Source organism: Nuphar pumila, chromosome 13, assembly GCF_984573655.1.
Source record: "Nuphar pumila chromosome 13, dmNupPumi1.hap1.1, whole genome shotgun sequence".
Taxonomy (NCBI): Eukaryota; Viridiplantae; Streptophyta; class Magnoliopsida; order Nymphaeales; family Nymphaeaceae; genus Nuphar; species Nuphar pumila.
The window spans coordinates 100,608,214-100,633,795 of record NC_143261.1 but is presented as its reverse complement, the minus strand read 5'-3'; the positions used below and the strand labels follow the sequence as shown (position 1 = coordinate 100,633,795).

The window sequence follows — 25,582 nt, the reverse complement described above, 5'->3', positions numbered from 1 at the left end:
TGTGATTGAAATAAACATAAAATCAAACATGAAACATCCTAATATGATTATAAACATGAACAAACCCTAAAAACACATACTTATGCACAAAAATCAAGAAATATCACAAAAAATGTGATTTTGGCAGTGTTTCAGGATCCTGCGGGGCCCTGTTTTGCAATTTGATCAATTTAGGCATCATACGGATTCCAAATTTCATACAAATTAGTACCTGCACTTGTTATGTCTTTGAAATCATATTGAAATCATAAAATTAATTTTTTGACGTTATTTTAATTCGAAAATTGCATTAAAACCCTAAAATAAGCTATTTTTAACCTAGGCCACAAACCAGTTTCAGAGTTAGACCCGAATCAGGGGTCAATCCTCCATGAAAACTTTTGAATTTTTACAAAGATAAACTAAGAAAAAAAACAAAGATTTCCCAATTTACAGATTGGAAAAAGCATCTTCGGTTAGAGAGAAACTCTTCCGGCAATATGAACTAAAATCTAACACATCTAACAGGAGTTAAAACAATTACTTAGGATTGAAAATACAGAAATAAATATCAAGCCTACTCAAAAATTCCTGAAATTTTATCAGTGAATAGTGAACAGAAAAATAATAATACTCACTTTTTACAAATCATGAATCGGATCTGTGATTTAGGATCTATGCATAACACAAATCTGATTAGGGTTTTGGTAAACTCTAACGAGTTTTAAATTTAAAATCAGATTATCTGACAAAGGAAAAATACTAAACAGATATCCAAAATTTACAAAATTTTACAGTAAATAGATCTCATCAATATGAATCCATGGCACTTTACAGATCTTGAATCGGACATCGGATAAGAAAACCCACACAAGTGCAAGTTACCCTTCTAATTTTAACAACGATTTTAAAGTTTTAAAAACCCGATTTGATGTCTGATTTTTCTGACAAAGTTCCCGAATTTCAAAACCTCTGATTTTTTTACAGTAGTTCAATTACCCATGCATGTATCACATATAAAAAAATCAGAAATTAATAGTGAATATTTTAATCCGAAACAACATGCTCTTTTATGTTCTAAACTAAGAACACACATAAATCTAATAAAATCTAATAAAACATGCATTAACTAATAAAAACAATAAAAGAAATACTAAAACAGTAAAATAAAAATTATTTCTATGTTGTAAAACATATAATAAACATGAATAAACACATAAATAAATAAAACTTAGGGAATCATTGGCTGAAATTTGATGTTACCTTTAAAAGCATGGATTTAACCCATTAAAAGGGTAAATCACATGTTTTATTGGTTAATAATGTAAAAACCAATACTAAAATTGATTCTAATGGATTAGAATCCCTGCAAACACCATAAAACAGAGTTAGATCACTTTCTTGAACCTCTCTTGAGGTTCTTGGGCTTGAATCCATGGTTTAATCCATTGAATAGATGATATTAATGGCTAAGATTGATTTAAAACTATTAAAAACCTTAAATAAAAGCTAAAAATTAAAGGAAATATTACCTTGAGGTTGCTGCAATGGAGGGAGGGCTGGAGAGGAGAGAGAAGCTCCAAGAAACCAATAGGAGAGAGATGGGGAAATCGACCCCCTATGGGTCTCTATTTATAGAATTTTTTTAGGTTTTGAAAATTGACAATTTTGAAATTTTTGGACTCTTCTAAGGGGGGCAATTTTGGGGTGGAGTTACCTATCTACCCCTAGTCTAAATTATCCTAAATAATGCCTAATTAACCCCTAACCTATCCTAGAAAATCCTCAAATGTGATGCCATTTGACATTTTCCACATTTGGTTTTTTAAAGTTCTTTAAAAACCTTTAAAAACCTTTAAAAACCTTTAAAAACACTAGTTTTAAAATCCAAACTTCAAAATGAGTTTTTAAAATAGCTTTTGACTCTTCTAAACCTCTAACACTAACCAAGGCACTGACTAACACTCGTCTAGCCCTGACTTACTCGAATATGACACCACCCCGAGTGGGCCCTACTTGAGTTTTTTCAAAAAAAAATGATTTTAAAACTTGAAATTGAGAGAGTTTTCAAAAGATTTTCAAAAGTAAACTTTGAAATTAAAATTTTTGAAATGGCATAGGGTCCTAACTGGGTCAGAACTCCTCCGGATATGGTGCCAACTGAGTGGGCCCACATCAATTTTTGAAAACTTTGAAATAAACACTGAAAACAACTTTGAAAAGGGATTAAAATCAATAATTGAATTTCAAGATTTTTGAAAATAGAGTCTCAAGCGAATTGGAACTCCGGGTTAGAGTCCTGAACTCTTAGGACTCTGAGATTTCGGATTTTAAAAGCTGAATAAAAGAGTTTTTGAAAGAATTTATCAGAAATTGGTAAAACAAGTCAAAAAAATACAGTCAGGGTTAGACTCCTAACTCGACCGAAACTATGAACTAGAGTCCTGAATTAACAAGACTCTATAAAATGACCTAAATTTTGAAAACGAATGGAAGAGATTGAAAATGGAAGTAAAACAGAACTTCAAAACAGACTCCCGACTGGATTAGGACTCTGGGACAGAGTCCTGATCGGACTGAAACTCTAGAATTTTGAGAAATTTGATAAATAAAGGAATTCAGAAGCGATACCACTTAAATGGTTCTCATCTGAAAATTGAAATCAATTGAAATTTGAATTTAAAATGAATCCAGATTGTTTTCTAAGAAAATATTTCGAAATATAAAGTCCTGGGGTTGGAAAATGATAGAACATTGAATAAAAACCCAGGTTTTAAAAATTGATTCTGAAAGAAAAGCTTTAAAATAGAATCTGGATTAAATGTTTTGAAAACAAGAGTGCTGGATCTCGATAATGAGATGTGATGACATGCAATGCTATGCAATGTGATGAAATGATATGCCGAATGCATGCAGTGATATACAACAACACATGAAATGCATGAACACTGGACGAGGGTAAAAATTTGGGGTGTTTACAGTCAGTCGTTGCTTGATGGAGCAATGTAGGATCTTCTGCTGGTTGTGCACAGAAGCAGAAAGAGAAGGGAGAGAGAGAGTGAGAGGGTTGATGTTCATGGCCTCCTCCAGGAGAGATTTCTTTCTCGGATAATCCTACAGTGCAGAGACTGAGTCTTAAATAATCATCTTCGGGGCACTTAAGTCTTTACAATCACTCCTTTTCTAGAATCCATGGAGGAGAGGGTACTTAAGTCTTTACAATCGCATCAAACTCCAATGCTAATTAATGCTGACAAACATGGCGATACGAGACGCACAAGCTTAAATACGTGGTGCTTTTTGGGACCCCCGAGCATGAGATTCCTGTTCGAGGGGGTTGGGGGGGGGGGGGGGACATATAACCTGCTTCGGATGCAGAGGAAGGGCCTGGGATTGTGGGTGGATGCAGGAGGGGATCTGCCTTGGGTGGTGATTGTAGAGGTCCGGGAAGGGACGACGAGTGGGAAGGAAAGGCGGCGGGGAGGCCGGTGGTGGCGTGGTGGTGAAGGTGGAAAGGGGAAAGGGGAAAGGGGAAAGAAGGAAGGTTGGTGTTCTCGGAGAGGTTATTCGAATTTCGCCCATTCTAGAAGAACTCTGAACGGCCAGCGGTGGCTGGGTGCAAGGTGGTGGGAGGAGGGGAAAGGGAAAAGAAGGAAAAGGAAAAAGTGGTTATATAGGAGACGTCTGGTCTCTCTTGTTGGTTCAAAATAGTTTATAGTTTACATATTTTAGTTTTCATATACACAAAAGGGTACCATTGAACCCACAGTCAGGTTATATGTGCACCCTTGGAACATGCATTGTAGCTATAATGCGTGTTCTGGGGTCCCGACTGAGCGTCGCGTGGTGCTCAATCGGGTGTACGAGGGTGCCGTATACCCGCCATACATCAGCCTGTGGGATATACGATGGTGTACGACACAGGAGGGTGGTGTATGTTCTCCCTCTATGATTCACTGAATCCCACGTCCGTGTTTGGGGGTCCGAATGAGCGCCACGTATGTAAGCACATGGGGCTCGTATTCTCGTATATGTTGACATCACATAGCATCAGAGTTTAGTGCGGTTGCAAAGACTTAAGTACCCTTTATTGTTATTCTTGCCATAAAACGACGGTTTGAGAAAATGACAAAAATGTCTTTCGTTCAAAAAAAAGGAAAACAAACGGTTCAAAAAAAGGTCAAACATGTCTTCTATCCAGAAAGTCAAGGATGATGTTGACTCTTCAAAGTCTACATAGCGAAACGAACCTTAACCGGCGATCCGATGGTGATCCGGTGAAACGAACCTGAGCCATAAAAAATGTCTGTTTGAACTTTTCGTTGTCATCTTCTTCTTCTTCCTTCTCCGTAAAACACTGTAAAACCCTTTCTCTCTCTAGAGAAGAAATCAAGGGAGGCAAAGAGCCAGCAATCAGATGGTGATCGTCATCCTCTTTCTACTAGCAGTGGCCGGAATGCTGCTCTCATCCAGCGAGCAACCGACTACGGCGGCTCCTCCTCCACCTTCGACGGACAACTACAACGAAATCTTCCTCCAGTACACCTACAACTGAGTACAACCTCCGGATTCTCCATCATGAACCTCAAGACTGCCATCAGGATGGCTGGCGACTACAGCCTGATCACGACGAAGATCATGCTCAAGGGGGCGGTGTTCGGCATCATGATTTATGAAAATAGCGTTGCGAAAAAAAAATGGCAAATCGCAAAATCGAGTAGCGATTTATGAAAATCGAGTAGCAAAAAAATAAATAAATGGCAAATCGCTATGTGATTTTCGTAAATCGCTATATTGAATAGCGATTTACAAAAAACGCGTAGAAAAAAAATGGCAAATCACTATGTGATTTTCATAAATCGCTATATCGAGTAGCGATTTACGAAAATCACGTAGCAAAAAAATGGCAAATCGCAAAATCGAGCAGCGATTTATGAAAATCGCGTAGCAAAAAAATAAATAAATGGCAAATTGCTATGTGATTTTTGTAAATCGCTATATCGAGTAGCGATTTACGAAAATCACGTAGCAACAAAAAATAAATGGCAAATCACTATGTGATTTTTGTAAATCGCTATATCGAGTAGCGATTTATGAAAATGACGTAGCGAAAAAAAATGACAAATCGCTAAATCGATTATCCATTTATGAAAATTGCGCAGCGAAAAAAATGGCAAATCGAGTAGCGATTTACGAAAATCGCAAAGCGACCCCCCCTAGAAAAAACATGGGAAAGGGTGTTACGAAAACCTCGAGCAAGAAACAACCGAAGGAAACATGAGCACCACGATTAAACAAAACACTTTATTGCTCTTTTTCGATAGTTACAAGAGGGAAAGAAAAGAAAAAATGTATACAAGGCCACAAAACTCTGAATCATGATCCACAACTCATCAAGTTGAACGATGCTACTCACGCCGGGGGGAGCCCCCAGACCCCCCTCCTGTAAGGGCAAAAACTCTGAATCAAGCTCTACAACTCATCAAGTTGAACGATGCTACAGTCAGTGTCTGCTGGATGTGCACAGAAGCAAAAAGAGAAGGGAGAGAGAGTGAGACGGTTGATTTTCATAGCCTTCTCCAGGGGGGATTCCTTTCTCGGATAATCTTGCAGTGCAAGGACTGGGTCTTAGATAACCATCTTCGAGGTACTTAAGTCTTTACAACCACTCCTTTTCTAGAATCATCATTTTTTTTGGCACCAATAGAGGAAAGGGTACTTAAGTCATTGCAATCGCATCAAACTCCAACGCTAAGTGATGCTGACAAACATGGGGATACGAGATGCACATGCTTACATACGTGGTGCTCTTTGGGACCCCCGAACATGAGATGTAGCTACCTGCCCTGTTCGGGGGGGAGGACATATAACCTGCTTCGGTACGGCACCCCTACACCCGACTGAGCGCCACACAATGCTCAGTCGGGACTCTGGAACATGCATTGTAGCTACAGTGCGTGTTCCGGGGGTGCACATGCAACACCCTCTCATTGACCCCCCTTTCCTTGGATATCAGACGTGCAGCTCTACGTTGCATGTCAACAAAATTTTGCTTTTTTTGGATTCAATGGCGGTTAAGAACCATGCTAAATACTGTTAAAGCACAAATTAATCTGATTTTACATCAGATTTTTTTGGAGTGCTCTCTCTCTCTCTCTCTATATATATATATATATATATATATATATATATATATATGAGATCTGAACCATTATATGTGTTTTAACATGCTTGATGTAGAGAAAATCGACTTTTGAATTATGTTTTTTCATGAAAAAAACATGTTTTATGAGTTAGGAAAAACTGATACCTTCATAGCCATTGTATTTAGATCACCAAAAAACCTTATCCAAAAACCGGTTCTCACTAAACAAAACCTATGGTGTTAGATGTGAGAAAAATGTCAAAAATGATAATTTTTGAGGGTGTAGAAGGAACACATTACTCTCTCTCTCTCTTCAATGTTTGTTGACTCTTTTAGTAATGTTGATGTTTATAGTTTGACTCTCTTTATATATATATATATATATATATATATATATAGAGAGAGAGAGAGAGAGAGAGAGAGAGAACCAAGCATATTAAGCATCATTTTTCCTTCTGCCCATAGGTTTTAAGTGTTTTATGATAGATCTGAACTGCTAGATATGTTTTGCATGCTCAATTTAGTGGGAATCGACTCTCGGATCATGTTTTTTCAATGAAAAAACATATTTTTTCTGAGCCAAAAAAACTGATACATGGCCATTTATTTTGGATAACCAAAAAAGACCTCTATACAGGTTAGGTTCCGGCAATCCAAAAGTCGGTTTCTACTAAACAAAGCATATAAATCACAACTACGGTGTTAGATGTGAGAGAAAATCATAAAGCTACGATTTTTAAAGGAGCCTAATCAAACCTAAGGAAAAAGGGGCCTGGATGGCATTATATACATGGTCTTATGGTCATGTGGACCGGATAGATTCTTCTATAAAGCTAATGATGACCATGTTTTGTGCTTTGACCATGGGCTTCCCCGACTGGAAGCAGATCAGGTCATGCTGAAAATGAGCGTTTTCGCTCATGCTGACATCGTGGCCATCCGATTTGCATTTTAAAAAGCTCAAAAGTCAACAAAACCACGTGGCATTCATCCAAAATGCAAACAGACGGTCACGATGTCCGACGCTCATTTTCAGCATGACCTGCTCTGCTTCCTCCGCGGCTGGTATCAGAATGAATGCAGTGTTTGTCTCCCTTTACTTTTGTACATTCCATATTCAGGCCTTTCTCGAATTTGACACTTATGCCTTAGGATGCCTATCAGCATCTCTTGCCTTTCCGTACAACTGTAAACAAAAGGTTCTCCCTTACAAGTTGACTAAAAATTCATTTTATATCGACCTCCCCATACGTCCTTTTTCAGCTAGATTAGATGCCCTTATTTTAGCTAAGGGTATCAAAGAAACTCCATCTTGCAGCAAGCTTGACACCAAGAACCACATTGAGCTGTACCAGGGCGTTCAAAATTCTCAAGGCATGGTTGCTGTTATTCAATCACTTGCACCGTTGCAACCACAGTGATGGCTTTTTTTTCTTTGATAATTGAGGAAACCCACTTCACTCATTCGCAGAACCCCATTGCCCACCAGGGAGTACACCTAGCTTTGGTCTCGCAAGGGACACACCTGTGTGTTTCAAACTGATGACATCTCGTCGACTTGGTGACATTCACGAGTCATCCCTATCAGATGAGCTGGCCCCATCTGGGCTGATGATGGTCTACGTTAGCAAAGTTGTATGCTCTTTGTTTCTCCTTGAGTATCAGTACAAGTAATACAGTTTGTCTACAAATATCCATGATTCGTGATAACAGCGACCTAGATAACAGTATCGAGTCACACAAACAGCAGACAATAGGAAGCACAATAGTGTCCATATGCACCTGGAGTAGGTTGCTCTTAAGCTTTTCGCATCCGCTCCTCTCATGGGGCGGTGCAACCATATATAGCAGCATGATGGCATTCATGGTCACACAAACAGCGTTGTATCTTCATTTTCTCCTCTCAATCTTTGTCGAGTTCTCCTCCGTTCATGTGGAATGTGTCCTTACTGATTTACACAATTTTTAATGAATCCAGTCAATTGCCAATCTAATCTAGCAGAAGTTCAATTTTATATAAAGAAACGTACCTGACAAATTTTATTGAACCCAGCCAATCACCATTCTGCTCTAGCAGTTCAAATATAAATATAAATCAAACCAACCTGAATTACACGAATTTTACTGAATCCAGACAATTACCATTATGATGTAGCAGAAGTTTATACATATATATGAACCTGTGTTGGTAAGACATTCAGACCAAGCCGGTTAACGTTAACATTCCCCTGGAAAGCAATGGTATTACCATGATAGACCTAGAAACAGCTGAGAGTCCTCTTTTCCTCATTATTTTTCACTTTTCGAATAGTGTAATACAGACCATGGGAGGCATTTTTGTTAACCGAGGGGGCAGATAAATTCTGGTGTGCAAAGGAACAAATAATTGACAAGCACTAAAATTGGATTCAACTCAGACTTATCACATAATTGAGATCCCTGCAAAGTAGACAAACACGAAAATCTTTGCTATGTCGTTCTATACAAAAATTATTAACCACCAAGATGGCACGATAAAATTTTCAAATTTGGTTTCAGAATACAAACTCTTCCTCTGATACCATGGATGGAAGCCCTGTTTCTCGCAAAGCTACAGCCGCTGTATCACTGATCCCCAGGAGATACTGCAAACGTGAAACTTCATCTGCAGGTGCATCACTGTTCAGGTAAACGCAGAAAAGATCAGCAAGCTCCTCAGGCACAGACCATGGCAGAGGTTCAGAAGGCACAGCCTTGTCACATGCTAGCATGTCATTAAGTGATGCAACCTGAAAGGAAGGGGGCAATGTGGTTAACACCTGAGATTACTTCGGAATAGCCATCACTTGTCAATCATGATGAACAAAATATTTTTACCAAAGTAAATATTTTTCTACAAGTAAATAAAGTCATGACAGTTAGAGAATAGCTAATCTGCTATAGAGAATGCCTGTCATAGTCAACCCAACTAGTGCTTTTGAGTATCAAGACTAGAATAAGTAGCCGATCCATGCTGCAATCAAATATGGGTTGCCCGCAGATGCATCTTAAATCCTAATCATAGGAGCCAACCGACAGAAGCCGTTTGAGTACCAGGTCTGACTCAAGCCTGTAATGAAATGAGAAATAGCATGCAAGAGAATGCCTCTTATAGGCTTAAAAGAACATAGTATCAAATAACACCAAGACCACTTATGGTTCAACACAAAAGCACATAAACATAGGCCACACAAGGGCCAAGAACACTTAAAATGTAGGATTTTTGTAGAAAATGCTTGATAAAACATTAGAATTACAAAAGGGAGAATACCCACACAACAAAGGAGCATAGAGCCCATGGGACACTCCCAAACGGCTAGAAATAGAGCTGTTGGGAGATCCCAACAACCCTATGGAGGGATTCCCTTAATGCCTTCAAGTCAAACTAATTTCCCAGTTTGTATAATAAAATAGAAAAAGACTGTTGCGCCCCTAATGGGCACAACCTATTACAAGATTGAAAAGATGAAAATACCCATACTGGGTATTTACCTATGTCACACGGACTCGGCTAGGATGTCAATGCACCCGTGTCGACACGCCCCGACACGGGTGCGGACACGGGGCAGACTCGGTCAACGCACCGGGCCAAGTCCATCCACTTTATAGACTCGGTCAACTTTGATCAAGCCTATTGTTGTCCATATTTAAAATTTATTTTGGATTCGGGTCGGGTCCAGATTCGGACCCGACCCGGATCCAAAATGTTTATTGGGGTCGGGGTTGAACCCTAAAGAGGCTACGGAGGGGGAGGGGCTTACGACAGACCCCTCCCCGCCGATCTTTCCCTCACTCCTTGTCCCCTTCAGTCTCGTCGGCGACCCAGACACCAGCGACCGTAGCCGCAGGCGATGCCAACCACCGGCAACCCCAGCCACTGGACCTCTCAGGTATGCCCTCCTCCCTCTTTCGTTCTTCTTCCTCTTCGTTCAGCAGAGGACGGAGCCCCCTGCCTCATTCGTGTTTTCCGGCAAGGGGCTCCCCCTGCCTCAGATTTGTTTTCCGGCAGGGGGCTGCCCCCTGCATCAGATCTATTTTCCGGTAGGGGGCTCTGCCCCCTGCCTCAGTTCTCATTCGTGTTTTCCGACAGGGGGCGAAGCCCCCTGCCTCAGTTTATTTTTCGGCAGGGGGCTCCCCTGCCTTAGATCTGTTTTCCAGTAGGGGGATGCCCCATGTGTCGGATTTGTTTTCCGGTAGGGGGCTCCGCCCCCTACCTCAGTTTATTTTTCGGCAAGGGGCGAAGCTCCCTGCCTCGTTCGTGTTTTCCGACAGGGGGCTCCCCTGCCTCAGATTTGATTTCCGGCAGGGAGCTGCCCCCTGCATCGGATATGTTTTTCGGTAGGGGGCCCCACCCCCTGCCTAAGTTTATTTTTCTACCGGGGGCGGAGCCCCCTGCCTCATTCGTGTTTTCCGACAGGGGGCGGAGGCCCCTGCCTCAGTTTATTTTCCGGCAGGGGGCTCCACCCCCTACCTCAGTCGCAGATTTTTGACTCCGCCCCCGATCTGTTTTCTGATAGGGGGCTCTCCCCCTACCTCAATTTATTTTTCTGGTAGGGGGCTGCCCCCAACCTCAATCGCAGTTTTTCGGCAGGGGGTGGAGCCCCCTACCTCTGTTATTTTCTTTCAAGCATACAGTTAGAGGGGTGGAGCTCTTGTTACTATTTTTTTGAAGTGTTTATTAACTTTATTTACATATAATTTTCTATTCAGTTTTCACTTTTCAGATATAATGACGAGTTCTAGTGGCAGCGTCAATACAGTTGGTTCAAGTTCTAACTCTGAATTAAAAGTTTCTCAACCACTTTGGAGGCTTGTGACAAAAGGGATAAAAGCTAGTGATGGTGGTGGGAATGTGTAATTTTATTGTAATCTATGTACGATTGTTTTCACGGGTTCTTATACGCGTGTGAAAGCACATATTTTGCATATTCGTGGTCAAGGAATTAGGCCATGATCTAGGGTTGACAAAGACTTGTTAAAGCAATTAAAGAAAGAACAAGAAGAAGCTGAAAAGAAGAAATTGCAGAGATGAGAAGTGATTCGATTAATCTGCCTTTTGCTATTGCTAGTGATAAATAAGAAGAGCTTTTGAAAAAAAGAAAGATGAAAGGCAATAAAACAATACAAGGATAATTCAAAAATATGGCAAGAGCAGAAATTGATAAAAAGATTGATCGATTCTTTTACTCAAGCTCAATTCCTTTTAATGTAGCTAGAAGTTCATACTGGAAAGATATGATTACATCTTTGGCAAATTCTAATTTAAGTGGTTATGTGCCTCCTAGTTCAGAAAAACTAAGAACAGTTGTTCTTGCAGAGAAAAAAAATAGAATGAAAGACTTGTTAGAGACCCAAAAATTTGCATGAAAACGACATGGAGTGTCTATTGTTTCTGATGGATGGACTGATATACAAAGGCGACCACTGATAAACTTCATTGCTTACTCACTTAATGAGTCAATCTTTTTGAAGACTGTTGACGCATCTGGAGAGTATAAGGATGCTGAATATTTAAAGAGATTATTTGTTGAAGTGATAAAAGAAGTGGGTGAAGAAAGTGTGGTGCAAATCATTACTGACAACCCTCCAGTTTGCAGTCGTGCATGAATGAATTTGACAAGTGAAGATACGTATTCACATATTTTTTGGACTTCTTGTGTAGCACTCGGTTTAAATTTGACACTTAAGAGTATATGCAATCCATCAAAAGATGATGCACATGCACGTAAAATGTGTTTATGGATTGAGAAAATAGAGCATGATGTTTGAAATATTAGAAATTTTGTTGTAAACCATCATCATCCCCTTTCTATACTTAATAGGCATTCTGATCTAAAGTTACTGAAAGTTGTTGAAACTCGTTTTGCTTCTCTCATTGTTATAATGAAAAGAATTAAGCAACTCAAGAATGCATTGATGATGATGGTGGCTGATAAAGATTGAGATTAGTATCTTACTGAAGATTATGTTAAGGCTCAAGCTATCAAAAAATGCATCTGTGATGATTTTTGGTGGGATAAAATTACATATTTTGTTGAATTTACAGAGCCTATTTGTGAAATGTTGAGAGAAGTTGACAGAGATGTACCCATGTTTCATAGAATTTATGAAATGTGGGACAATATGATTGAAAAAGTTCAAAGTATTATTTTTAAATATGAGAAGAAAGATGTTGCACTTGATGATTCAGAATTTTACAATCATGTACATTCAGTTTTAATGAGAAGATGGGATAAAAGCAATACAGCTTTGCATTGCACGGCACACTCCCTCAATCAAAAATATTATGCAAAAAAATGGTTGATAGCATGTGTTGGTCGTGTTTGTCCAAATAAAGTCCTGAGATATCAAGGAACAAAATGATATGTTTGGAAAGACTTTTTAATGATCCTCACATGTTTAAGGTTGTAAATAGTAAGTTTAGAAAGTTCTCTACTGGGAGATTTGATTCTTTAGCAACACTCATGGCAAGGGACGAAGAAGATCCCCTTAATTGGTGGGCAACATATAAATCAGAGACCAAATCTGCAACGTCTTGCAATGAAGTTGTTATCCTAACCTGCTACATCATCGTGTTGTGAAAGAAATTGGAGTACATATGCTTAAATTCACAACATTAAAAGAAACAAACTCACTAGTAAAAGAGCAGAGGATTTGGTGTATGTTCACTCTAATCTACGATTAATTTCTCGTCGCACTAAAGATAAGTATATGTACTTTTTTTTCTTTTGTATTCAAAGTTCGTATTTAAATATTTGTGTTAAAAGTTTGAAGTTAGATACTAAGTTAGTCATATTTTGATGCAGTTGTGGATCATCCAAGTATTGAGATGTAAATCCAAAAGATTTTGACTTGGAGGGAGAACATGATTTGTATCATGTTCTTCCCTCTAATTCAGATGATGAGGCAGATTTATGATAAGTTTTGTTGTTATCACACTCACAAGCTTCTTTATGTGTTATATTTTGGTAAGTTTGTATTATTACTTCAATAAAATTACTTTTTTTATTTTTGCTTTAAAATTTACAATCTTATTATTAATTTATTGTTATATATGAAATTATATATATTTTTAATATATATATATATATATATATATATATATGTATATATATATACAGCAGAGTCCCCATGTCCAAAATTTTTGAAATTGTGCCGCACCCGTACCCGCACCCATGTGACAGGTATTTACCTATTACAATGAATATATATATATATATATATATATATATATATATATATATATAAAATCTTAACAAAGCCAACCGATTGAAATTGCTCAAATGCCATTAGAACCAATCAAACCTATCTGCTCATACACTTCCCAAGGGCCCCAAGTACATGAGCTTCAACAAGTTGAGTAAAACAATGAAAAGCTCCCAGGATTCCAGCACTTTGAGAAAAAATTTTAAGGTATGTAGAAGGCAGGCTCTGAGTTGTGGGTTGAGCTTCATACCAAGATTCCACTATTTCAATGTGTGAAACAGGAAGTGTAAAAGGAGACTACGGGCCATCTATAAAGATTTATTCTAATGAGAAAAATATGCTTAGAGTGACAAATAAAAATTGTGCCCAGTAAAAACAAAAACAGTAGAAGACATTTCTATTCTAGCCTCTGGATACGTGAGAATTTCCCACAAACAAGAAATTGCAGCAAGGTGGAATGATTATCTATAAGCAAAAATATTTGGAAGAATCACATCACATGAAATGGGCTAAATACAAGATCCTGCAGATCAGAAAAGTGCAGGCCTGGTCCATGATAACAATAACAATGTTTATGTTCAACAAGGTGGCACATAAGAAACAGAAAAAGAAATTGCTTGCACAATCAACATGATGGAGCAAATGCAGCAGCACATTAGTACATGTCCTTGTCATGCCAAATTGCAAGTCATGAGAAGCTCTAGATATAGGAAAACCAGAAAGATAAATTTGCCCAAAGTTGAACTTATAAAAGAAAATTTCGTCATCTGAAAACTACAAAGGAATATTCTAGATGTCAGTGTGGGTCACTTAGTAAAAGCCCCTCATAAGTGAGAGTCTAGCAGGTAGCCTAAACAAACAAAACAATCCATAGATAAATAGCTTCAAGCATTTCTTTTCATAAAAACCGAGTGAAAGTAAAACACCATAAAAGATTGTGGCCAAGGATTGGAAATTAGCCTCTTAAAGTATTAAAATGACATTTTCCTTTCCAGATAATGCAGCAAAAATATTAGTTGCAAGTTAAAAACCAATATAAAATTGCAAAAGTATCAGTGCTCTTACCACCCCTGCCTGATTTCTCTGGCGTAGTAGGGCCACAGATTGAACAAGTGAATTTGACAACCTGTTCCTGGCAAGTTCCTGAACCACTCCTCTTGACTTTTCAACATCAAGACCAAGATCGGCTGGAATCCTTTCATACACTTCCTCTTCATCAAACTCTCCAGTTCCTGAGGAGAAAATCTCATCCACTGTTTTCTTGAAGAGATTCTCACGTAAGTTTAATGAGATCATGCTGTCCAAATCCACATTTGCTTCTTTCAGTTCTCTGACCTGCTTTATGGTGATTCTCCCTCGGCTAACAGCTGTTTCTATTGCAGCTGCCATCTTTGTTGTGGTTATACCCTTGATAACTTTTTGAGCTAACTCAGAAGGCAGACCTACCTGCTTCTGCACCTCATTCAGTTGCTCAATTCGTTCTTTGGTCAACTGCCCATCAGCCAGAATCACCCGAGCCTTTTCACTGAAAGCTTGTTCAGCTAAGTTCCTATGAACATCCACAACTTCTTTGCCATTCATTCCTAAAATTTGCCCAAGCTGATTCAATAAAAAATACTCTGAATCATCCTTCTTTGTGACGATCTGTCCCCCAAATGGTACAACAGTGACCTCCCCAGAGATGCAGTATAACAAGTATTTCCGGTACAAGTCAGATCTCTCCCTTTCTGATAGGTCATCCTTCAGCGTAATTTCTGCCTGTCCTGGTTTTCCAAGTTTCTCTTGAAGCTCTTTGTCAGGTCTTGTCTTTCTTAGTGTCTGCAGAGATTCCCATTCAGGCTCTTCTTCCTCGGTGGATTTCTGTTCTTTCTGAACTGGCTCTGATCCAGAAGCAGGGGAATCTCCCTTTACATCAGATATCATTTCTGTTACAACCACAGTGTTAAAGGTAACCATCTTCTTCAATTCTTTTGCTGCCTCAATTCCATTGCCAGCTGCCCTGGACCTCTTCGCATAGTTCATGAATGCCTTTCGCACCTGCACAATGAGAAACCAAAAAAGATGAATCACAATCTCTAAAAATGAACTTTTTAGAGCTAAATGGAAGGAGCACTAACCGCTTTGCTGACTATAGACATGGAAGCATCCTGTGTTAACCGTAAACCTTGAGAAGCCTTTCTTACTTTTGCTTTGAGGTCTTCATCATATCCATCAACACCTGCAGCAATCACATCTCTCACAACCTGCATAACAACAGCACATATATTAGAAGTTAGAATCAAGATGGGAAAATGCACAACAATCATGAACATGATTAAATCATAATAAAGAAGATCAATATATGCAAATTTTAAAGCAGACATCATCCTAGCAAATATTTTCCATAAATGTTTCATGACCAGACGATCAGGTCAATAAAAATGACTAATCAAAAACACCCGTCCAAGGGTTTCAGGAAAAGATGCTTGCATCCAGGAGCTCCTGAATTATAACAGTTCAACTAACCTTTTGTTTTTCTGAAGCAAACAAAAAATATATATATTTTTAGTAAAATTCAGTTAAAAAATTTAGTTTCACCTTTTCAAACAAGCTACCACAGATATCTGCATGTGCTGCATTAATTGTTTGTTGTGGAATGCACAGAAGAACCCGTAGCCGAAGTAAAGAAGCAACATCCTCCTCACTGAGTGCACCATCACTTACAGCAAGCAGGAGCTTCTGCCGATATATATCTGAAGAAAAATGTTGCTTGAGCCAAATGTAAAACTTAAACCAACAAACAATATAACTCAAAACCTTGCCAGTGCCCCTTCCAAGAAGTTCAAAAAGGAAAAAGCTGTCTCTGTGTACATTTTTAGACTTAACACTTTGAAGAATCCAATAGTAGTCAACACAAAATAGAAACATTTAAATATCACATGAAACTGAAGTTACAAAATAATAGGACTTTGATGTTAACCTTGACGTAATAAAAAACCATTAGCTTGCCTTAGTGTCTAGAACCATGAACAGAATTATGTTAATGGTAACTTGAACAAGCATAATGCAATGCTTTGAAAAGAAAAAACATGCATTAACACCTAAGCATCTCATTACTTTATTGTTTTTCAAAAAATACAAACACCAAGCATCTTATTACATATGAAAGGAACGTGACAACATATTAACATCACAAATAGTACACCAAAACACAACCTTTCACATAAAATGCCCAAAGTTCAAAAGGATAGCCACTTTAAAGGCAGCCTCTTTTACATTAGTTCCTAAGTTTTACTCCTGTGCTCTCACTCACTTTTCGAATCAGTTCAATAACATGAAAATTTACTTTAGTGGAGTGCTTTACACTTTCCTTATGAATTAACAATGTTAATTAATGGTAGATAGTTTACAAGGTTCATGTCATCCTCACCATGCTACCTTGATCCTTTAAAAGATACATCTTTTCTATGTAGGTCAAATATTGAGATCAACATACAGAAGAGAAATACCATAATGGGAAGCCACAAAGCTATCATAGAATGATACTAATACCCAAAGATGAATGTTCAGCAAGACAAAAGCACACAACAACAACAAAACTTTAAAAAAAATTGAGAAACCATTGATGCATGAGTGTGTGTCTGGTGTATGTGTATAAAATGTCACTATATACAATAAGAAACTATCACCATTTTTTTATATCATACGAAAACATTAATAAAGTATTTGAGCAAAATGTTTATTTTCTCAATTTTATCCTTTTCAAAGTTATCCAGATTTTTCCAAGATTTTCTAGAGAAAAATGTTTATTTTTTAAAATCTCCTAAAAATTGCCCAATAAGAAACTGTTGATATGAGCAGCAAGGGACCCTGCACATACATACACACAGGCCCACCTCATAGATTAAATCCCAACAAGCTAATAATGCATGAATTAACAAAAAAATGAAATACAAATGATAACTTGTCCTGCTAAACAGCAAAACATTGTGTAAACATAACATTATATTACCTTCATGGATTTCGCTAGCCTTCTGTGGATCAAAGCGCAACTCATCACACAGGTTTTGAAGGAATGCTGCTTTGCTTGTTGCAATCTCCAAATCACCTCGAGAAACTGCTACTGAAAGCCGTTTACGGTAGACCTTTGAGGTAACGTCAAGCATAATGGCTTCAGATTCACGCTTTCCTAAGCCAGATATATTCTTCAAATGGTTCAAAGAGCTAAGCTACACAGCAAAATAAGAAAAAAAATAAAAATAAAAGGTTAGAAAAGCATATGGTAAAAAAGGAAGCCCAATACAAAAGCATAAGAACAAATGAAAGAACTAAAAGACATTAAACTACCATAAAATGATCAATAGCCTTTAACAGGATCCCTATATATTCATCAGGAATAGAGTTCTAGATTAAGATCACAACACATGAAGGAACTTGTAACTAATAACAAAATCAATACCTGGCTTCACGGATTCAACAGCCCAAATGACCAATTGGCACAAGAAATCTGATATGAAATTATTAGAAAAAAAATATAAACTATAACTTCCAATATTTTCCAGAGCACTATTGCATAAAACTAGAAAACAAGGAGGCATTATAAGAAGTACTAACATTATAAACATCGCAAGCGCGTCCTATTCAACAAAAAAGAAAAGTAAAGCCAAAAATAGGGGGAAAGAAAGCATCAAAAGAAAGCAATTAAATTAAAAGTGAAATAGAAGTTGCATCAAACAGAAGAACACTTTAAGAATATGAAAGGATCCAAAAGAATTGAATACAATAGTAAACAGAGAGAGGCAGCATCAAATACTCATATCACAAACATTGAACAGCTTGAACTCACCTCAACTTTTATCACACTCCCAATCAAAAGCAAGAGAAAGTAGGATATCATAGCAATATATTGTACTTACCATATAGCCCACCCCATGTAGTCGGGATAAGGCTTCACTTCACGATGATGATGATCATACTTCTTACCATTCTAATCCCACTAATACTTTACAAGTTGTTGTTTGTTTTTTGACAAGCAACCACCACTTTATGACACTATCTTATTAGTGAATAAAGACTACTAAAGAAATCAGATTTCTTAAACTCTTTCTCTCTATTTTTGGAAACCTTCTCCTTGGTCATGCCACCAATTTACGCTTTATAACATTCATGTGTTACTCCACCTAATTGTATGCAAATATTAATTAGCATACCCAGGGACAACAAATTACGAATTAAATTAGAGCAATGACATTTCACTATTTCACCTTTGGAAATTCATGTAGACCGCCTACAGATGCCAAAGGCTGACAAAGGATATCCACAGCCATGGGAAGAACACAAATTATATTCCGTACAAATTAAAAAAAATTCTCATACAATAGTAGCATGAAACATGTTGATAGAACCATTTATATGACACTAAAATTTTCTACTGTACAATTCCAAAAAATAATGCATATAAAAATACCATCAAGTTGCATCAAGGCAAATGTGATTGCAGGAAATAGAAGAGTGTATAGATTACAGAATGTAAGCACATACCGCTTTGTCGTCAATGCACCCATCAGAGAAAGCCTCTGTTAAATAGGCTCGATAAAGAAGTTTCAGGTCATCTATCTTTCTGTCACCATCATATTCACCACCTAAGATACACACAAATACACAATCATGTGAAAAACTACAATTTCTCCATAATCTTCAGCATGAATAATAAAATTCAACTTTTCATATAATATTTACCCAATAAAGAAACAGGCCCAATTCCAGGAGGGAATCGACTGAATTCAGGATGGTTGGTGAACAAAATAAGCAGATTATTGAATGACAAAATCTTCTCAAGTTCATCAACAACAACTGCCTCCCTACAAAAAAACAATCAGCCTTTTCTGTTTAAAAGAATGCAGTAAGAAGGGGAAATACCTGCTACTTTAAACAACTGTGTTGTCATTGCAATGCAGTAAACAGAATATTATGTAAGAAGTCCTCACACCACAAATACTCTTGTTTATCAATAATAAATGTAAAGATGAAGAATGAAAATATTGAAACGAACCTGTTTGACCTTTGAAGGCCAACTTTATCATTCAAAGAACAATTTAGTCTATTGCATGTACAAAGTATAAACAAAGCCATGGTAGAGTGTTGCCATTTTGTAAAAGCTTACCAGTACTTGTCCAATAACACATTCATTAATCACAATCACTGATTGCATAGACTGCAGCACTGTGTTGGTATGCAAATTGCAGATTCAAGCAAAGGTTGCAGAATCACTATTCCATTGTCTATGATATAAATTATACAGTTACAAATATTTTTTATTAGGACAGTCCTAATTACAATTACAGAAAACGTGAAAAATCAAATGCCAAAGAGAGACAAAATATAAAAGAAAAACACTTTAGTCATGACCTAATAGACCAATCTGTTTTGTTCACACATGAACTTTAGTCCTTTAAGAAATACACTGACCTTTCAAGTCATTTCATTAGGATATGACCAATTGGACAAGTCCCAGAATATGCTTCTCTTCTAACTCATTCTGGGGTGCAAGTGTGTGTGCATGTATGGATGGTGAATGGATGTTTGACAAGTTCACCACATTTTCTACCTCTAAAAGAATTAGAAATAACATGGCAATTTTGAGCATTAATTGTCACCACAAAGAGCATTTCTGTAAACTATAAGGAAGCACCCTAAAGGATGTCTTATATTTACAAGATAATAACTAATAAAATGTGTCTTTAACTCTTTATAAAGTTGCATGCCTAGTGGCAATGATCAATCTGTAGAACAAAAAACAAATGTTTGACAATGGGGAACTGAGAAGTATATTGCAGGCACTAGATAGAACAGGTTGTGAGGAAGATTTGAAAAGATGAATATAAGCATGTCAATCTTTCATATCCGTGCTAGTATGCATGAATGTAACTAACCACATCTTTAGTCCAGGAAGAGGTCTAAAGCAAGGGAAGATATTGTTAAAATATATATATATATATATATATATATATAAATTATGTAATTCATTTGTAATACCTGATAGGGGTAAAATAGTCTTTTCACCATTTCTCACATATTCATTTTTTTAATATGTTTTTATTTCTTTTTGTATTTTTATTTTTATTTTTATTTTTCTTCTTATTTATTTTGTCTTCTAGGCATTGAGGGGTCCACCATATAGACGTTGGGCCCCTCCACCGGTCACAAATATGACTGTTGGAGGGGCTCCAACACCTATATGGGAGCCCCTCCTTGGGTCCTCTCTCTTGTATAAATATGGGGTTATCCCCCTTGTATTTGTATGCCTTTTTCAAGGCTCATTTCAATAAATATTCCATTATATTTTTTTCATGCTTGTGTAGCCTTTTCAGGCTTTTATATTGTCCCTTTGTGGACTTCTTGTTTGATTGCCGCAGTGCTTGTCCATTATTGGACTTTGTGAATGCTTGCGCATTCTTGGGTTACACTTCCGCCTATTTCCTTACAAATATGTCTGTCTATTTGACATAGCAGGCTGAGACCTCAGCCTCACGTTTTCATAAAAATTCAGCACAAATTTTCCAAATGGTCCCCAGCTACAAGGCGTTCTCAATGACACAATCAAACATTGTTCTAATCAAAATCATAATGGAAAGGCACCAATTACTTTTATTTAAATTTTTTCAAAGAAACAACAGGAAGAATTTTTTTTACTTTTATTAAAGACAAGAATAAAGCTTTACATTTCCAAGACAAAAATAAAGAACCAATCTCATGTCACACAACAAAAGAGAATACAGCAGGAAAAAAGGATTTCAAGCAATCAACATGCATTGTCTCCAATCATCCATAAGTTTAGCTTTTTTTTCTTTTTTAATTGATAGGCAAGCTGGTGGATAATCCTCCTAAAAGTTTTGAATCTAAGAACATTGAGATAAGATTGTGTGACTCTACCAATCCAACTAAAGTGCAGATATAAATGTGTAAATCAACAAGAAATGTGGAGTTTTATTACACAGGCAATTCTTTTGTATGCAGGCCTCCAACTCATGTATAAAGAAAAGGAATTGTGAACATACTTGCTTCGTGATCTAAACTTCACCATATTAAGTGCAGCTGAAATATTTTCTTCAACGAGCTTCCTAGTGTGCTCCCTAAGCAAATCAGCAGCAATCTGCAAAAAACAATTCAAAGAATGAAAAACACAATGTAGAAGAATAAAACAAGAGTGTTACACCTTAACACTTCAATGAAATCAAAAGGAGAAATTGACCTCGTCAGAAAGTTGATATTGCTGTTGTGCCACCCTCAAATCAATCAGCTGCTTCTCGTTGACATCTTCAGATCAGAGGCTTCAAAAATATTATTAGATGGACAAATATAGAATTTATCTGAGTAAAGTTGAAAGTTACAGAACCTTGAGTAAAAGATCACAGGGTTCACATGATCCACACAGAACTTTGAATAACAGACTAGATATTCCAGGCAATCGTTGAAAGCAAAACGACAACACAAATCAAATCTCAAAATTTCTTATTGCTAGATTACACTGAAAAGAAAAACATTATAAATAGAAACAAGTTTGGTTGGAGCTTGTCAAATTGAGCTTAAAGATGCTTCCAAACCAAAGAAAGCATATAATGCATACAGAAAAGCATGACTGCTCTAGTACTTGGATGTCTTGCTTGTTTACAATCCTCTTGCCTATTTATAAGATGAACACATGCTCAGTTTGCCTCTTCAAAAAGCAAAAGGAATTGTAAAAAATCACACAACAAATTTAAAATAAGCTAAAGGATTTGGACTTTAACCTCGGCCAATTGAACTTAGTTTCACTGCATACAGTCTTTGAGCATTATCACGGATAGCAACTTCAACCTGGAAAAAGGAGACTTTATAAGATGACAGCTATTACAAAAACCAGTAGAAGAGTTAACATAATATATGTATATAACCAAATAACCACTAGTTTTTCCCCCAGATAAGTGGATTCATCTCCTCTTTCTATTTCCACCTCTAGCATTCACTCATTCATTCTCTTCCATCTGGTACTTCTACCACTGTCACTTTCCTCTTCTAAATGGACATTACAAGATTCATTTTTGACATCCCTCTCTCACCTACTCTCAACTTCAAGTAGCCATAGCCCTTTCCACTCGTATACCCTCTTCCTACTTTCGAATGCATGAAAAAAATGTCCACATGGTAAACATAACTTGTATAAATTACGTGATAAGAAATAATGCACTATGTATTAAGTGTCGTGTAGTGCTGGACCCAGTTTGGGTCTGACCCAGACCCAAACTGGGATTGCGCATTGATGTGCTTATTGTGGCACGGATGTAAATATTGTAATCTGTTATGGGATAGCTTTGTACTTTGTAAACTAATACCTAATGTTTTAAATACAATTACCAGGCCACGATAACGCATGTTGAAATATCATGAACCTGTGCAGCCTCATAAACACCGAGTTTTCCCTCTTCTTCTACCTCTCTTCTTCTCTTACTTTTCTCTGTTGAAGATCAGGTCTGATGCAAATGTAACTTCTAACATGGTATCAGAGCAAGGTTGGATCTAGGGCTCGATATTGCTCCCAAAGGTACGACCATAGAGAAAATCTGTTTTGGTCAGGAAAATATTCTTCTCTCTGTTTTCGATATTTTCCCTCTTCCGCAACCTACATGATCGTGTTTTCTTCCAAAAGCACGATTCCTTTTCTTGTATCTATCCTCTCTTAAATCTGTTTTCGTGTTTTCATCTAAAACACTTGTTTCCCATTTAAAGGTCTGTTTGAAACCCTATCCGTGACCTATCTTCAAGCTCGAAAATTATGTTTCCTCTTTGAAACCCTAATCGTAACTCATCTCTTCCTTGTGATTCTCCTTTTAGAATCAAAACTCGTGATTGATATTATATCCCAATCAAAACTCGTGATTCCTCTTTTAGATATTGTTGTTGTGTCACCTTATTTTAAAACTTGTCGTTGATTCATCTCAAATCACGATTCATCGTGATCTTGGTTCATGCTAATCAAACACGGCATGGTCAGGTGGCTTGATTCATTAACATCGGATTAATATTCTGAATATTTACGTGATCTGATATCTGTCAAAAAAAAAAAGGGCAGCAGATCCGAATTCCGTTATAATCAGTTCTCTTCTGGGCTGAACTTAGACAGTCACGTTATCCTACAGTTTGATTAGTCATTTCATTAACCATCTCTTAGAGTATTTTCTATCTTATATTCACGTGTCTCATAATCATGAATTCTTCTTCAACCCAGTCCGGTTTGTCATCAAACTTTCTTAGCCAACTCGTTTCTGAAAAGTTAAATAATTCTAATTTTCTGACTTGGAAAAGACAGATAGTTCCCTTTATCAGGAGCCAAGATCTTTTTGGTCACCTGGATGGATCAATATCTGCCCCACCAGAGTTCATCGCAAAGGAAGAAACAGACACACAAGGGGTTGCATCTACCAAGCTTGTTCGCAACTCAGATTATGTCTCTTGGATAAGAAAGGATCAGACATTAATTGCCTACATCACATCTACTGTCTCAGGAAGTACTAGTTGTTATTCCCAACGACTGCACAACGATGGAATTGTAAAACAGGTTGACACAAACATACTCTCAGATATCTAAAGCAAGAGTTTTATTTCTCAAGCGTGAATTCCAGCTTCTTAAGAAAGGTGGTCTATCTATCATGGATTACTTGAATAAGATAAAAACTATTACAGATCAACTAGCCATTATTGGATGTGAAGTGTCGGACAAGGATAAAGTGCAACAAACATTGAATAGTTTAGGCCCAGATTATCATGTATTGGCGACATCACTGTTGTGCTTGCTCATGCTTCCCACATTTGAAGACCTCTGGGCAAAACTTCTACAATACGAAATGTCATTGAAAGGCATCGTTGAAGATTCTGGTGCTCAATCTGACTCCCAAGATGTCTTAGCCACTGGGTTCTCCTTTGGTCATGGTCGTGGAGGAAATGGCTTCAGAGGAGGAAGAGGTTGTGGTAGATTTGCAGGTCCAGGTTTGCTTCCCACACCCAATATGTCGTTCAACTCTAATGCGAATAATCAAACTCAAAGAATTGTCCTGACATGTTACCTGTGCAATAAAAACGAACATATTAAGGCACATTGTTGGTTTAATCCTCAAAATAAAGGCAAATTGCAAAACACTGAGAGCAAGAAGGAAGATAATGTTACCAAGTCTGATGGGGAGGTGAAACAACTTTTGCTGACAGCATTGTCTGGGTTACACTTGAAACAGAATGATCAAGGATCATGGTATGTTGATTCAAGAGCAACGACCCATGTTACAGGCGATGTTGGTAAGCTTTCGAACTCGGTTCCTTACTTTGGTAAAAATAGTATTGTTACTGGAGATGGATCTCACCATCACATTTCTCACATTGGTAATGCAATCATTCCTCTGTCAAAATCGTCTCTCAATTTGTCAAATGTTGTTCATGCTCCTAATATAAAAAAGAACATCATCTCTGTGTCTAAACTTGTTGATGATTCACATTCTTATGTTGAATTCACTCCCTCTTTTGTGTATGTCAAAGATCTTCAAACGAGGGAGACATTCGTTGAAGGGGAGCGAAAAGAAAATATGTACATCTTCAAGGAAGATCCATTTGCGCGTACCAGTTCAGTCTTGAAGTCTAAGTCTTTTCAGTTTGAGTCATCTAAGTCAGGTCCTGAGTCTATTTTTAATCTTTCCAATTGTAATAAGCCAAGTCTTTGGCATGATCGTCTTGGTCATTTCAGTTATTCTTTTCTTGAGAAACTTGTATCAAGCAAATTAATTCCTAAATCAAGTTTAACTCTTGAGATCAGTAATAAAAAGTGTCTCAGTTGTCAGATATGTAAGTATCATGTACTTCCTTTTGATTCTATAAATAAAAGAGCTTCAAGATCCTTTAAAATTGCTTATTCAGATGTTTGGGGTCCTGCGCCCGTATGCTCTTCTTCTGGCAACAGATATTATCTCATCTTTATTGACAGCTACTCTCGTTATACTTGGATATTCTTTATGAAGCATAAGTCTGAAACTTTTCCCATATTTCACAACTTTCATGCCTTTATTCGAAACCATTTCTCTACCAATATTCTGCATTTTCATTGTAACGGAGGTGTGAGTATACATCAAAGGATTTTACTGATTTTTTCCAAAGTAATGGAATAAAGCGTAGAGTGTCTTGTTCACATACACCACAACAAAATGAGGTTGCTGAGAGAAAGCATAGACATATTGT

The 25,582-nt window shown here is 37.4% G+C and overlaps 1 protein-coding gene across 1 annotated transcript in view; it reads right to left on the bottom strand.

The window, feature by feature from the left end:
• Positions 1-8,381: 8,381 nt before the first annotated feature.
• Positions 8,382-25,582, bottom strand: part of LOC149819464 (protein TIC110, chloroplastic-like) — a 33,146-nt gene continuing 15,945 nt past the window's right edge. Inside the window, exons 12-21 of the mRNA XM_089985892.1 lie at positions 22,117-22,183; positions 21,579-21,643; positions 21,385-21,479; positions 19,067-19,188; positions 18,869-18,969; positions 17,340-17,556; positions 15,926-16,080; positions 15,466-15,591; positions 14,414-15,385; positions 8,382-8,892 (exon numbers count right to left, since the gene is read on the bottom strand). Of these exons, the coding sequence (XP_089842018.1) occupies positions 8,659-8,892; positions 14,414-15,385; positions 15,466-15,591; positions 15,926-16,080; positions 17,340-17,556; positions 18,869-18,969; positions 19,067-19,188; positions 21,385-21,479; positions 21,579-21,643; positions 22,117-22,183 (2,154 nt within the window). The 3' untranslated portion in view covers positions 8,382-8,658. The remainder of the gene's footprint in view (positions 8,893-14,413; positions 15,386-15,465; positions 15,592-15,925; positions 16,081-17,339; positions 17,557-18,868; positions 18,970-19,066; positions 19,189-21,384; positions 21,480-21,578; positions 21,644-22,116; positions 22,184-25,582) is intronic.